The sequence below is a fragment of the Pleurodeles waltl genome, chromosome 6, assembly GCF_031143425.1.
Source record: "Pleurodeles waltl isolate 20211129_DDA chromosome 6, aPleWal1.hap1.20221129, whole genome shotgun sequence".
Taxonomy (NCBI): Eukaryota; Metazoa; Chordata; class Amphibia; order Caudata; family Salamandridae; genus Pleurodeles; species Pleurodeles waltl.
The window spans coordinates 1,199,061,845-1,199,078,226 of NC_090445.1; the positions used below are offsets into that span (position 1 = coordinate 1,199,061,845).

A 16,382-nucleotide genomic window follows, 5' to 3' on the forward strand; every position below is an offset into this window, starting at 1 on the left:
ATTATCGCAAGAAAATGGATGCATTACCTCCCGTCCCTCCCTCGCCTTCCTTTCAAACCAATGAGACATAGCAAGAAAAACGCAGGAGATGGACACTGAGTTACAAGAAGTTTATTATTATCCTGCACAAAGGCCACCAAAAACCCCACCCCTATTACCTCATAGAGGATAAGACTCAGTGACCCAATACCGACTCCAAACTACCCAAGTCCGACAGCCTATAATGTCGAACAAACGTCGAAGGAGAAGCCCAAGTGGCGGCCCTGCAAATTTCCACCACTGAAGTCCCCTGAAGCTCAGCCACCGCAGCAGCCATACCCCTGGTAGACCGACCCTGAATCCCTTGCGGAGGAACCACCCCTTTCAAGGAATACGCCAACAGAATCAATGATCTCACCCACCGACTCAAGGAAGCCGTGGAAGGCTTCTCCCCTTTACGTGCCGGACCGAAATTAACAAAAAGTGAATCCCCCTTACGGAAAGGAGCCACCACCCGCAGGTACTCCAACAAAGCCCTGCGTACATCCAATGAATGCAAACGGACCTCCTCCCCTGAGGAGGGATTCGGACAAAATGAAGGAAGGATAACCTCCTGGCGAGCATGGAAAGAGGAATTGACTTTCGGGATAAAGGAAGGGACCGGAACCACCCGATCCTGAAAAACCTTACAAAAAGGAAAAGAACATGCCAAGGCCTCCAATTCCCCTAAACGGCGAGCCGAAGTAATGGCCACCAAAAAGAACGTCTTCAAAGACAGATGGCGTAAATCACAGTCCCCCAGAGGTTCAAAAGGGGCATCCGTCAAAACATCCAAAACCAAAGAAAGATCCCATGAAGGAAAAGAACGTACAGGGCGAGGAAACAAATTAAGAAGCCCCTGAAAAAATCTAGGCATCAAACGCCCTTCATCTGGAAGATTACGCCACAGACCTCTAAAGGCCTGAATAGCTGCCCACTGTACCTGCAGAGACGCCACCGACAACCCCAACTGTGCACCGTCCTGCAGGAACTGCATCAACTCAAAAATAGACGCGCAGGTAGGATCCAATTCATGACTCAAGCACCAAGAAGAAAAAACCTTCCATTGTCTACCATAGGAAAGTAAAGTGGAACGCCGCCTGGAAGTCAGTAAGGTAGAACTCAAAGCCACAGGTACCCCCAGACCCGTCAAGCCCCGTTGTTCAACTTCCAGGCCGTCAAGTGTAACCTTCTCAATGACCCCATCGGAGAGGCCACATCCGCCCGGCTGCCAACAGCCTCAACAAAGGGAACCAATTTGCCCGCGGCCAAAGCGGCGCAATCAGGATAACCCTGGCCCCAAGAGCCCTCACCCGCAACAGAAAGGACCTGAGTAACTGAAACGGTGGGAATGCATACAAAAGACCCCTCGGCCAAGGACATGACATCCCGTCCACCTCCCAGGCTTGGGGACACCAAAACCGGGAGCAGAAGCGATCCAACTTCACGTTTTCTGCGGATGCAAACACATCCAGCACTGGAAGCCCCCAGAGCCGAACCAGATGCAGAAACAGAGACTTTCGGAGGGAGAAAAGTTGAGAGGAAGGAATCACTCTGCTCAGCAGATCCGCCCAAACATTGACCACCCCCCGAATGTACGTAGCCATGAGAGAAGGAACCCACTCCTGAGCCCACACAAAAATCTTCCTGGCCAGACCGAACAAAGCCCTTGACCTGGTCCCCCCCTGCCGGTTGACATAAGCCTTTGCCACTAAGTTGTCCGTCCGAACAAGAACCGCCGCACCCTTCAGGGACACCTGGAAATGGATCAGAGTCAACAAGACAGCTCTCAACTCGCGCCAATTCGACGACCGATTCGCCTCCAGAGGGGACCAGAACCCCTGAATCTGAGCCGACCCCATCCACGCACCCCATCCGGAGAGGCTGGCATCCGTAGTCACCACCATGGGACTCAGAGGCGACAAAGAAACCCCTACCCGAAGATGATCTGCCTCCAACCACCATCTCAACTCCCTGTGAATCAATACGGACCCCTGGCCCTCAGAGAACCGGACCCTGTCGTCCACCTTCTCAAGAACCATGTCATCAAGCACAGGAGATGGAAACGTGCCAGAAATACCACAGACGCCAAATGACCCTGTAGACGTAACCATATAAGAGCTCGGGGCAGTCTGTAACACTACCTTCCTCACCAAGGATTGGAGTACACCTAACCTCTTTTCTGACACTGTCACCAAGCCTAGAAGAGTCCGAAACCGAGCCCCTAGAAAAACCAGATCCTGGGACGGAACTAAATCTGATTTCTCCCAGTTGATTAAAAACCTTTGGTTTTGCAGGACCACCAGAACTTGGGCCACCTGCCTCTGTAACAGGACCCGCGAGGGAGCATGAATCAAGATGTCGTCCAGATATGGATAAATAAACACCCCTTCTGAATGTAGCAAAGCCACCAGGGGGGCCAGCACCTTCGTAAAAATTAGAGGAGAAGATTTGAGGCCGAAAGGCAGAACGCAAAACTGATAGTGTTCCTGATCCACAGCAAACCTCAGGAACCTCTGTGAAGACCTTGCCACAGGCACATGCAGGTAAGCATCCTGCAGATCCAGTGACACCAGAAAGTCCCCTTGACTGACTAATGGAAAGATAGTCTGAATAGACAGCATGCGGAAATGCACCGTCCTGATCCAAGCATTCACCTCCTTCAGATTGAGCACCGGTCGAAACCCCCCTGATACTTTCTGAACAAGAAATAAGACCGAATAAGTGCCCTGACCCCTTTCGTCCAGCGGAACGTGGTAAATGGCCTTCTTGACCAGCAAGTCCCGGACTCCGTCCAACAATGCCTTTCTCTGCGACCCTCCTGAAGGCAGAGGGGTGGGACGTACCCCTGAATCTGGAGGCACCACCACAAAATCGATTACATAACCATTGGCCACAATGTCCAGCACCCAACGATCGTTGACACTCTCCTCCCAAGTTGAAATAAAGTGTCTCAGCCTTCCCCCAACCGGCCCAATGCCAGGCCCACAGTGATTGTCAGGACCCCTTCTTGAACCCACCCCGGATCGAAGGAGCAGACTTCTTAGGAGAAAAACGCATCTGAAAACGACGTTTCCAAAACGAAAAAGATTTGGCATCCTTTTTAGGAGAAGAGCGGGAATGTTTCTTCCAACCTTTACCCAAAGTCGAACCCCCTTTATAAGGCAAGGCATGCTTCCGCTCCTTAAACGCTTTGGAAAGCATGGACGGTAATTGATCCACAAACAAGCTATGACCCTCAAAAGGCAATCTCAGCAAGGCAGCCTTCTCCCCCGGGTCGGCTTTCCAGGATCTTAACCAGAGGGACCTACGAGCCCCAATCAAAGCACCAGAGGCCAGAGCCGAAGTATGGACCACATCTGAAGACACATCTGCCAACAACCTGGCCTGCTGCTCCATACCAGCCAGAAGCTCTGAACATTCCGCCCCTTCCTGAACAGCCACCGCCAGCTTATCAAAGTCCTGCACCAACGACTGGGCCGCATAAGCAGAATATATACCTGCCCTTAGCGCCAGATTCTCTGCTGCAAAAACTCTCTTGAGCCCTGAATCCACTTTACGGTCCGTGGTATCCGTAGGCACACAATCCTCAGGATTGACTGCCGTTTTGCCAATCAGGGTAGCTAAAATTGAATCCAGGCGGACCGAAGGAGGTAATACCTCCTCACCCTCAAGTAAATATAGTTTCTGCAGGAATCGTGGAACCTGAGCCTTATCCACATCCTTCCATTCTCAAAACACCATATCCTTCACAGGTCCCTGAAAAGGCATGCCAAATTTAGAAGGCGTCTGATATTGTGGAAATAAATGAGAGTCCGAGTTTGAAGGTTGAAACACCGGAAAACCCAAATTGTCCCGAACATGTGCCATCACCTCCCACATCGCCTCTCTGGAGACATATTTACCCCCAGAGGACGTAGATGGAGCCTCTCCTCCCTCACTATCTGAGGAGGAATTCCCTGCAGATGCAGAAGTATGGGCAATTTTAGATTGACCAGGCCTCGCCATCCCCGCTTGAAGAGCCTTGGAAACAGCCACCTCGATCATCTCCTGCACCTCCTCCCTGGACATGAGGGGAGCTGCACTACCATCCCGAGACTGTGAGCCCCAAGGATTGGAAACGCCAGCAGCACCCTCCTCCTCTGAGGAGGAAGAAGACACAATCCTCCGTCTCTTAGCCGGAGCCTTAGGCATGATCGCATCCCAAAACACACTGCCAACCACAGAAAAAACACTCCCAATATATAGTGCTCCGGACCTCCCACAACACCCATCCACCAATCCCTAAAAAGGTCAAAACCATAAGCAATGTCCATAAAACAGCGGGCAGAACGCCCGTCCTACCTCACAGAGCCAAAAATTGCACTCTGGCATCTCCCCGCGGCTCCACGTCGCATAAATCCGTAACCCGACGCCCCAGCCACAGAGAGCCGGCTGACCCCGTCAGCTGTCACCCAATACGCGCCTTCCGAGCAGCCCTGCCTGCTCCACAAAGGACGCGCCCGGCCGTAGAACTCCTCGCGGAGCTCCGCGTCCCGAGGAGTGCCTCCAACGATGACCCCCAGGCCCCGCCGTGAAGGTAAGGAAAAGGGAAACGTCTAGCGTGGGCTAGACAAAAGAACAGGAGGGGGTAGGGGTGGAGGGGGGGTTTAAAAGGGGAGGGGAGGGTCTAGGGGGGAGGCGGGAGGCCTCATTGGTTTGAAAGGAAGGCGAGGGAGGGACGGGAGGTAATGTACTATAGACTCCTCAGTGGAACTCCCAAAGACTTCCCTTTTTGGGAAGAAGGAGTATTATAAATTAATCTATTACAGTTTCACTTGTATAGTTAAAGTTTACCTGTTGTACCTACTAAAATAAAATGACTAGAACTGAAAAACAATTTGACTTGTGTCATGGGGGTCCCCTACAGTATAATCTGCACAGGGCCCGAAATATCCTAAGGCCAGCACTGTCAGAGGAAGAACCAGACACCTGCTCTTTAGACCTCAAAACAAAAAGTGTTGCCCCATAATTGAGCAAAAAGCAAGATATAGTATCAGAAGCCATTTTAGCAGCTTGTTCATCATCAGTTTGGGTATTCAAACAGCAAATTACTTGGTTACCCATGTTTCCCTTTCTTGAAGAAGTACTACCCACTTTATGTAAGCCAACACAATCTATAAGGGCCACTGTGCGCTTCACCCCCTCTATAGCGTGCAGAGGTTGAGAAGTCACACTTTCAAGCCCTCCAACTAAACAAATGAAGCACTTGGTGTCAGATATGGAACTCCCAGGTAGCGGAGGGAGCCACAGCGGGAGTAAGGGAATCAGCTAAGATTACCCCACCCCTCTTTTCCACCATAGGATCACAAGCATTCAGGCAAGAGAGGGGAGAGGGACAGGGCACTGCCTCCCAATAACATTGGTGTCACCTCACCACGACCCTCCCTGTGAAGACAATTAGGAAAAAGCTTCTTTTTTGTTTTACGTTTCATGTTCTTTTTATATTTATATACACACTTCATCTCAACTAGTGGTGTTTTTACTCCAAACCGAGGGATCATGGGCCTGATTTTCTTTCTTACCGTCCAGCCCATTGTGTCCTTGCTACACATTGCTGGGGAAGAGATGAATCCTCTGGTGAGAATTTCATTGCCATCACCACAACTAATTATGGTGATGTCCGATGTAGGTGAACAGAAATGGGCTGGCCGTTTACTCTTGTTTCCAGTAGGGCTTGAGATTTCCACAAAAAAACGCCAAAGCGACACCCACCATTTTCCATTATTGATGATACAAGAAATCTTGTTTCAGTGCATTCTAGGCATAAAGTGGGGAAAAATCCAAAGCACAGCGCTTTGCAAAACCGTTAACACAGTAAATACATGATATGGTTAATGTATAGCTCAAAGTAATGATGCACTTACAATGTAAGAGTTTTGGTAGGATATGGAATCACTAGCTGGGTTTGAAGTTTATTATTCAGGTTCAACCGAAAAACACTGCACGAGTGCTGCGAGATGCACTAAAGGAGTTTGAAAAACCAAAGGGGAAGTGATTTAATCCTTTAATTAATTTGCAGTAGCTTAGCAGCATAGTAAAATATATATAAAGTGAGTGCGTTCATACAGGCCCTCGGGTAGTGTTAGTTCTCTTCAGTTTACTTATCATGTCCTACAGTTTCCCTTTCGAGTGGTGGTAAGACCCCTTCTGATTCATGTCCATGGGCATGCTCAAATACTATCTACCATCTGCAGCTGCGTTAGTATGACACGAACATCGTGACTAACATATCACCTGACAGAAGTGGTGAGCCCTAACTAAGTTTACTAAATAACACCCCACAGGAGTAAATAACAGAACATCTATATCCAGTAGAATATTTTTGTAGATTTTATACAGTCTCTGCTTCTTCATCTCCATTATCATTCTGCAGTCGGCTCCTTCACTGCCCTGCTTCTGTACAGAAACCAGCATATCCGTTTATAGATTTTTTATCTGTTTTACAGTAGTAAAAAATGCGCTTAGTTGTTGTCTAAATGGCGCCTGGCTGCTTTCCTCCTGCTCCGCAAGCCTCACCATTTCCCTTCTGAGCTTAGTGTAGTCTACTGATGTTTCTTTCTCTACTTTATATTCTTCGCATTTGACCCATTTTCTCTAATTCCTCTTTATTACCCTTGATCTTTTCTTTTCTTCCCTGGTAGGGCTATAACACAGTCCTCTATAGCTCCTTTGGTTATGGAAGCCTGCTAGAAAGTGACTCTTCAGGTCAATTAGCAGTCGACATAGGCCAGAGTCCAATGCCATTGAAGCTGAGGGCACAGAGCCTTAGGGCAGGTAGGCCAGAGCCTCATGTTAGTAAGACCTATGTCACTTTGGAAGTGGTGGCCTTGGATTACGGCAGGGGCGGCTATTGTTAGTGGTCGAAAATTATGTTGCCCTACCACCCTGAGGGAACAGACAAGAAGAGGAAATAAAAACCACTGAGAAGCTGCAAAGGAATTATACTTGATACTCGCCGTTAAAGTGTACCGATTGTCTTTTATTTTTAATGGGGCAACTGTGGTTAACTTGGCAGATGTCCTGCTGTGCATGTGCCACTGCCACCCAGAGCTGGTTGAGATCTTCTTTGCCCTGCAAGCACCGGCTGCAGCTGTGACATCATAGTAGAGGATGTGCCGAATTACAATGCCACCAATAAGGTTGCTTTTCGGGCCCTCTCACAGTGGCCCTGCGAGGAATTAACAGAACTCCATCCATTTCAGTGGCTGTAGGCAGGGCAGATCGATAGGAAGAACGAGGTAGTGGTTGGCAGCAATTCAATACTCATCACGAGGGGGTCGACTGTAGGGGAAGTGCAGCTGGTTGCTCTCTTCATTTCCTCTTCTGCACTGGTGCATTTCACTTTGAAAAGGTTATGTAGCTGACTCTAACCCTTGCTCTTAAGAGTGCGTCTCTCTCATCTTGTTTGTTGCAGCACAGGCCCAACAGAAGAATGTGGTTTGGCACCAGGACTGCTTATCCATAGGGACAAATGAGCATTCGAACAAGTGACCCTCCAACCCCCCCCCCCACCAAGCGCCTTGAGACCCTCACGGGTGAGTAGCGCGCTATATACTTTTTTTTGATTGATTGATTGATTGATTGATGGTTGCCCCTTCACCCAGGAGCTGCCACACAACGTTGGATAGATGCTCTGTCTATTTTGTCAATTTTTAATTCTTCTGTCACAGTTATCATTGTGTAGTGGAAGAGGCATGGTCCTCCTATTGTAATTCCTATAGAGAACAAGGCTACTGCGCAGCAGGGCTGATGTGAATAAAGTGTGTATGTGGGCCTGGACAAGACCTGCAGCAAGCCCAATCTGACATGCACAATTTAAAGGTCTCTGACCAGCGCCGTACCAGCCAAACCCAGCATTGCTCTCATATACTTTTAATGAAAGTCTAGTACTATTCATTATAAAGAGCAACGTTGGGGTTGGCTGGGCTTGGCCGGGCCTATACGAAGGAAACTCCACCGCACTGAATGGCATGTGGCATGGGGACCGTTGAATAGCATATGGCTCAAGGATCTGAGAAGGGGCTGGTCCTGGGCATGCCAGGGTGAGAGCATTGCTGAGTGCGCATTACAGCAGGACTTGGTGAGTAGCACTGCAGATGACAAATAAAAGTTCATGGAGCAATATTTTTTAATCGAAAGTAGATGAGTGGTAACATTCATATAAAGTCTGCACTGTTGAGCGGTTGAGTCAGAAACTTTGAAATAATGTACTGTGTATCAGTCAGTTTTGAAGTCTCAGTCCTGACTTGCAAAAAGTACAGCTGCATGTGTGACTGTGGCCAGGAGGACGCACTTAATATTGAAGCCATCCAAGCTTGTTTCACCACTACCTCAGAAAGGTGAAATGGCAAAACATGCTGCTCAAATTTAGAGGTATTTTTATGTTCATAATCCATAACGCTTTTAAACTCTTTAAAAAAAGTTAAAGTGAGGGGTTCAATGAGAGTTAGTGCTGCTTAATGATACTCAACCCTTTCACAAGTCTAAGGTTTTGAAGTAAGGTATCTGAGGATTTCTTTTTATGTTATATAAAAACATTTAAATTCAGACTTATGAAGGTTTGAATCGTTTTTTGTGCTGCCCTTAATGGTTGATCAATAACAGCAAGTCTTACATTTATTCTAGTCTGCCAGGTACACATATCCATAGCTTATTACTTTCAGAAATGTTTACGTTTAACTCATTGTTTTTGTTAAGGTATTTCAGTGGGTTACTGACCCTGCTGCTATGATCATTGTTTTCTCTCCAGAATTGTAAGACTTGGGTTCACTTGCCACCCTACCACTTTAAAATGTCACCATGTTCCCTTTAAAGATGTGATTATAAAAAATGGTGTTATATTTTGTTTTTGCTGTATGTGTTTTCTGGCTTTGGCTAGTTCTGTTTTGAGACTTTAAATAGATCTGCCTTTTTCCACTGTCTCATTCATTTGCACTGTGTTAAACAATGGGTAACATAGCTGTGGGTCAAGCTTGAAAATAGCATTTCAACAATGTGGTGTGTCACATGGGGTCATTTTTCTACCCCGCCAAAAAAAGCAGCAAAAACTGCTGTAATAAATAACCACGTGGCAGAAGAAAAGGATTCGCTTCAGTGTCTATGTTAGAGAAGCCACTCAAATGTGTAAAGCTTGGACGCTTTATTATTAGTGACTTTAAATCAGCTCCCTTGCATTGACTTAGCAGCAATGTGTAAAGCTGCATTAAACTATGGCATACGACTTAATGCTGAGGCAATCGGGATACCTGGGGCAGGATAACACACACTGACACCCTTAGGATTCCTGTTACATCTATTACCTGTTTATAAAGACAATCCATTTACTTGTTTTGCTAGAAGCCTAGTATGCCTTTTATATGTATGCATAGATGTATGTATGTATGCATATATACATGCATTTGGTACAGTGTAATTATGGCTCCCCGTGACATCACAACTTCAACCTATATGTATACAATAACGTGTGTTGTAATGTTATTATTGTTTTACAGTTCAATGCTAATATGCAGTTCTAATTTGCACTTAGTCATGTATCCAAATATATTGCATTTATTCTTACTGTACTATGAAGCTTTAATTGAGATCATATAACCAACATTTACTTTAGTTGAAGTGAGACATGAACACCATTAACCCGAATTAAAAGTGCATTAGCGAATATTACTTTAAATTGACATAACCAGGCCTGTATTTCTTTTCACTGTTTTCCATTTCTGATTGTGTCTTTTCTTTGCTGGTGCATTCATATGAACTGTTAGTTTGGGAAATAGATAGTTTGGGAATACAATTGCGTTGGTAACAGAGAGTCTGGATAAAAGGCCTTGATGGAAGAACATGAGGAAACCGAATGTGAGCCAACAGTCCCTTATTCAAGTTTGCTGCAAGCGATGTCCACATGAACTAGGACAGTAACGATCTCAGGACTGGTTTGAGAAAATCTGTAAGTGTTGATGTTTACAACATGAGACTGGGGAGCACATTAGAGCTCCTGATAGTGTGATGATAGGTATTACCTTACTGATCTGTGTGGTATGAACTAGAGTTCTCACAGATTGATTTCAGATATTATCCCTTTAGATTTTGAAAGGTACAGATCTCTGACTCTTTTCTCATCCATATGCTTTTCTAAGTGTGACTTAGGTTAACACTAATTTCTCCAAAGAAGACTCTTGCCTGAGCTTCTGAATTGCTAACACCTATTTCTTCCCTCTATGCCTATGCATATATTTTTCTTCTTGCAATAGCTTCCTGAGTTTTTGAGATTCCCCCCTCCTTTTTGTAGAATAATTTGGTACATGACCTTAGTTTGTACTGATGTATAAGAGAGCAGACTGAAGATTTTTCTCTCAGCATCAAATTTTATTGCTAATGTTGTGTATTGCTATAACTGAACTCTTAGTTTGCCGAATGATAATTCACCTAAAAATCTTCAAGAGGTTTGGTTATCCTGCTGTTACTCTGTATTAATGATGCATGTTTGTGAGATTTGTTTATAACAACCTGACGTTTGACATGTAAAAAAACCTAACGATTCATGGAAAACAGCCCTAATGCTCCATCACATACATGCATTGATTCGAAAGGCCACACGTGCTTCTCCGCTTTTGTTTTCATGCTAGTGAGTTTGACAATGAAATGCTACTGGGTTTATTATGTTTACCCCCTTTTTTTATAGCACACATCCTGACCTTGCAAAATAGTAGAAGGTGCTCTCATATGTGATAAAGAACATAAAGGAGGCTAGGTGAAATAGTAGAAATCCAGTATTTGCTAGAATCACATAATTTGGTCAAGCAAAGAAGCCAGGATTGATTCCAGATTATCTAGTTTCACATTGTGCTATTAAGCCACTACATGGGTATCTCTTTCTGCAATCAAATGCCACTGCTTTGTTTTTCATATTTATAAAATGAGATTAGAGCCATAGGTGAGAGGCAGAATCCACATTTGTTTTATGGCGGTTGCACATGGTGTGACCTTTGCCCAAGGGTACAAGAGTGCTTGTTCACAGACACATACCATGTTACACCTTGCCAGAGTTCAGTGTGTCACGTAGGCTCTCATTATTCTAATGAGACTACTGGATTTTGAGCAGCAAGATCTTCCACGGTGTGGGAGACTGAGTCTGACCCACTATGGGTGACACTTGTTGCTGTAAATCTGGGTTTTGCTTAGGCTAACTAGCAGTGGCTCATCTATCCCAAGAGGTAGAGATGATTGGGCAGCTGAGCGCATGACATACTTCTCAGAGAAGTCGTGGTCACTCAGGTCGCTTCCAGTTCTCTCATTCACAATTCGGTCTCATATATAAATGACAATAAGAAGCAGTATGAGTTTTAAAGACTGGTTTAATAAAACAACTGCATTTTAAATAGCAAAGGGTGAGCTGTAATAACCAGGACGACACAACATGACAATATTAAAATGGTGACTAGGAGAGTGAAGCATAAGAATAACGCTATCATGTTGTCACTAGAGTCTATGGACTATTTCCTATATAAGTCATAATCTGAGCACAGCATTTTAAGATCTAATTCTGCCTTTCAGGTTCCCCCGGGAGGACATCAACCCTCATACCAGAGCAAAGGCCTGTAGTCTGCGTTAGCATCTGCAGTGAAGCATTCAGCAATCAGCATACAGTCGTGGTTCCTCGGCTTAACGTGTAATGGGTCTAACAAGTGTTTTTATAATAACACAACTGATGTTCTAAGAAAATGTCCCTACTTAAGGATGTGTATTTTCTACGAATGTCGGAGACTAAACTTCTACCACGTTCACCGGCAATGTACCAAACTGTAGCCTTGTCTGAAGCACAAAGTGGTCAAGAATGTCTTGTTTGAGAACACAGTGCTGGGCTAAGCAAAAACAGTTAGATAGATTAAATTAAAACAAGACCGTAAAACTGGTTATTGTAAAAATAACAACGTGAAGCCGAATAAAATATATCTAGGTCAAAGTGCACAGCGGCCTAGAGCGTTTAGCTTACGTGCATGGAGCTATAACTAAAATGGCTGCTGAGCTGAGACCCGTATTCGAGACAGGTTTCCCATGGTGCATGTCTAGCAGCCACTGCCGCTAGGTCTCATCGCCTCTGTGAATTAAAGAAAATGGGCACCGCAGCAAGCAATGCCCACGCTGCTTCTGCAGGCATGGAGATGCATGGCACTTCTATTACCACTCTTAGCATGCACTGAGGATCTCAGTGGAAAATAATTAGAATGAATGGTAAAGTAGGTCTGGAGTTCAGTATGAGTATTGCCAACAGTGAGGGATCTCTAATACTGGGTTTGTGCTTAGAGAGAAGCTTGCTTGTCTGCTTCTGGCCATGGTCTCTTTTGAGTAGGCAAAATGATGAAGCAGGCAATAGAATTGCAAAAAGCAACTGCTAGCAGAAAGTATTGTGCACAAATAAAGGTTTTTGACTTAGATCCTAATTGTTGTTAAGGCAGTGCATACTTGTATCTGTGTGTGATTATGTCTAGGTGAAAGTATTGCACTCTGTGCTCTATGCATTATGGTAAAGTACGCTGAAGTACTACATTTTCCATGACTGACCGAATGCTGTAAATTCCACCATTTGAATTATTTTTTTTCTAAAATATTCCACCCTCTCCCCCACTTTTTATGGGCGAGCACAAAGCGATCCGACATTCTGTAATCTCTCTTTGGGCTTTCAACCACACCCATGCCACTTCAGTCACTTACATTGGTTTGTGGGATTGCCTTTTAAAATCCGCTTGCTTTCATTTGTGAAAGGCATGCATACAACATGCCTTTTCCGGTGTTTAGCCCACCTACACAGCACCAGTAAAGTACCAAAAACATACCAGGCTCGATGTTTTCAGCCTGGAGTCTGGACTAATTCATCTGTTTATTTTCCACGCAGCGCGATCGCGCTGCATTTTACATAGCGCGATCGCGCTGTGTTTTTTTTTGCTTTACAACGCTAATAGCTCTAACTCGAACAAATGCGAGACCCGCTGCATTGAAAATGCTTGTTCAGTTTGGGATGTCTCACAGTTTTCACCTTCCACATTTAAAATCCACCAGCCGCCACTGGATTATAGACATTTCAGAGGCTTTCAAAATATGTTTTTTCCGGAGCCTTTTACTTTTCATTGGAGCACTGCTCCTTAGCAACTTCGGTGCTTGCACTAAATAATAGAGGTTTATTGCTACCCCACTCAGTAATACAAAAGGACTGAGTGCCACCAGTATTTGAGCCTGCGCCACTGCCCATGAGGTAGACCTCTGCAGTGAATGCATGAGTCCACTGGGCCTTCACGTCCAGCTGCATCCAGCGTGATGGCTCTAGATTTAAACCCCATATCACACGTCACCCCCTATTATGCATGCTCATTTTGAAACTGACTTCGGGATTTGAGGTCTCCTTGCTGTCTGTCTGAAACTTGTCGTGATCTCACTTCGTTGTGGTTGAACTATTTTCAGGCGCATTGCATAAGAGGTGGCTAGTGCTCACTCACCCATGTATTCATCCTCCTCTGTAGATTACTAACTAGGCAGAAGAAGATCGAAATCAAGTGCTTTAGTAAAAAGAAACTCGGTGAAGTTGTGCCTCGGAGGATGAGTGAATAGGTTATCACAGATTTAGCAATATTCACCCCTTTCAGCAAGAGGTGTGTGAGGACTTGAGGTGCGCAACATGGGAAATTTGCCTGCTCATTTTCCGACAGTGAAGCGGAATTGAGGGTCTATGGACCAGAAAACACTCAATGTTTTAAGAAGCCTTGTGAGGGACTGAGCTCTGTATTTAAGTCAGTGCTAAAAGCGTAAGGTAAATTAATTGCCCATGCCACTGAGAGTGCCCTTCTCAGGAAGTTCCCCAAGAGGGACCTCTGTGTGCCAGGCATGTTTGGGGGTTTCTGTAGCACTCCAGCAGGTAAGCTCCACAAACAAAGAAAGTTGCTATGAAGAGCAATCTTAGAGCGTCTGATGTAATTAACTTCGTTGCTACCATTATGACAATTGCGTTGAAAGGCCACTATCAGTGCTGGACAGCACATTAAATCCTTTTTTGCACATTCCTTAGGCAGATGTTAAAACTGCAGAAGTGATACAACTGTCCACAGCATCTTGTTACTGTAAAGAGAAAAAAAGATTTTGTTGACCCTTGCTCCAAACTCAGGAGGCCTTGGGACTCTGGCCACAAGTTATGTTATCAGTAATGACCGTTTATGTTACACAATATAACTACCGGAATAGCTCATTGAGCGGAACACTTCATGATATGAAGGCATGGCAAGGCCAACTTAGATTACAATTGATTTCAGGTTATTAAATTGTGTAGCTGTCATTCAATATCGTCACAAGTTATTTGTAGTGCTTGCAAACCACATTTGTTCATATGAAGTGGCACAAGTTATTATTAAAATAGAATTTAATTAATGTGGTACCTAATATTAGGTGTGAATTACTACATAGCTCAATGGTACTCATTTTATCACCCTCAGAACAATGAACCGTGTGGTCACCTCTGCAAGGATTCAAAATTATGCCTTTCTGATTATAAGTAGACCTTTGCAGCATGTATATAATCCGCCAAAGGATCCCGCAGGAAGCTCAAGGATCTCTTTAAAAGTGCTGAAACCCACTGTTCTAATTTATTATGATTCGAGCATGTGATTTGCAGAATATAAGAAATATTTTACAGCATGCACATTAACTCTCTAAGATATTTTAAGATTACTCAACCAGCAGATAAAAACACAGATCTTGCTTAGCAAGTGTTTTACAACTTAAAGGATTTACACCAGTATTATGCCAAACATCAAAGATACACACTGATCTCTGCACCAAGGCCTTAACCTCCTAACCCATTTTACCAATCCATACACTTGACAGTCAGATATAGCTAGAAAGATACTTCAGGAGTCAATTTTACTGTGGTCACCTGAAGGCCACAGAGTGTAATTTATTTCCAGCAAATTTAGCCTTTTGTTTTCCTTGGACGAATAATGCAAACACCACTTGTATGGTTAAGATAATTCCTGTAAACATTGCTACCAAACGCAAGACTATTGGAACAAGTGGTAGACAAACATATCAGTAAAGGAGTGCATGTGTATCAATAAGAACATACATTGATAAAAAAAGGGGGGGAGTTGCAAAGAATCATATCATTTTCATCTGGTAGAGCTTAAACTCCAGATTTTGCTGTAGCAAAGGATGCAACCCTAATTGAATGATGCTCTTCCTAGGCTCTTGCTCCCCTTGAGGTAGTCATTGCCGTTGAACTCACGGTGGTTTAATAATGCCGTAAGTAGGTCAGGAGCATCAAAAAGCCCAAGAGGCGGTTATATGAATAGAAAACAAGCAGTTGCAAGGCCAGCAGGATATATTTTTTTAAATATACACAGTAGGCATTAAACATTTAAAATGAATACGTAGTAAAAATGCTACAATGTAAATGTGACTTGCAAACGCAAAAAAATTAGGTAAAAAGTGCCCATAAATAAAAGTAAATAAAAACAAAAAACATGAAATTAAAGCAGAAATAAAAGTAAAGATTCGCCATAGCCCCTGGCACTGAAATAAATTATCACTGAAGTGGTTTCCATTAAGTGAATGGCACATGTTCAAAAACAAAATGCCATTGTTTGAAGTGAAGCAAGCCAATGACTGACGTAGTCTGAGTTCTGTACTTTGTGGTGGTTGTAAGCAAAATGTAACTTAGAACAGTTTTAAACAGAACACTAGATGGAGAGAGCCGACAGAAAGCCAATCTAGTATGATAGCTAGAGGTGTCTCTAAACCAGACCTAAAACGTACTGTATCATATATTTTTGAGCATACTGCTCTATTTTTATATCCTGCGTTTATTTTCATTGATGTTATACCCAGACCTAAACTGTGAAAACATTTGAAGAGTTTCTTGTATTTATTTTCTTTCCAGAATTGTTTGTGTTTTTCATTATATTATGTTGTTTTGTTTTGTTTTCTGTGAGCCTCCTTTGTCGTCTTTACATTAGATTTCCTTCTTTCCTATGAGACGTCATTTTGATGCAGCACGAACCAGTAATTGAGGCAATGTCAAACCATCAGCCAGTCAGATACTATATTGGGACCGCTGATACTGAGTCAGCGTATAAGACAGCGGGCAGGCAATGTAGATGAGCTGGCAAGAACAAGCGCAATTTCCACAAGGAGGGCTGGCAGGTCAGGTAGCGGCAAGGTGTAGGGTACGTTTTGGGGTGTCACAAAGGTGACCACCTGAGTTTCCACTGTATGGTCCATGCACACAGGGGATAAGGGACAGCTGTCCATGTAGGAGTTTGATTACATTGGAATAATGCTCTCATGCA

The 16,382-nt window shown here is 44.3% G+C and overlaps 1 protein-coding gene across 2 annotated transcripts in view; it reads left to right on the forward strand.

The window, feature by feature from the left end:
- LOC138300747 (uncharacterized) overlaps window positions 1-16,382 on the forward strand; it is a 903,291-nt gene that overhangs the window by 38,216 nt on the left and 848,693 nt on the right. The window contains exon 1 of one of the 2 annotated variants that reach the window (XM_069240497.1): window positions 7,481-7,595. The exons of the other annotated variant lie outside the window; for it this stretch is intronic. Coding sequence (XP_069096598.1) covers window positions 7,532-7,595 — 64 coding nt within the window. The 5' untranslated portion in view covers window positions 7,481-7,531. Of the gene's footprint in view, window positions 1-7,480; window positions 7,596-16,382 lie in introns of those variants that run through there. 2 annotated transcript variants of the gene reach the window in all.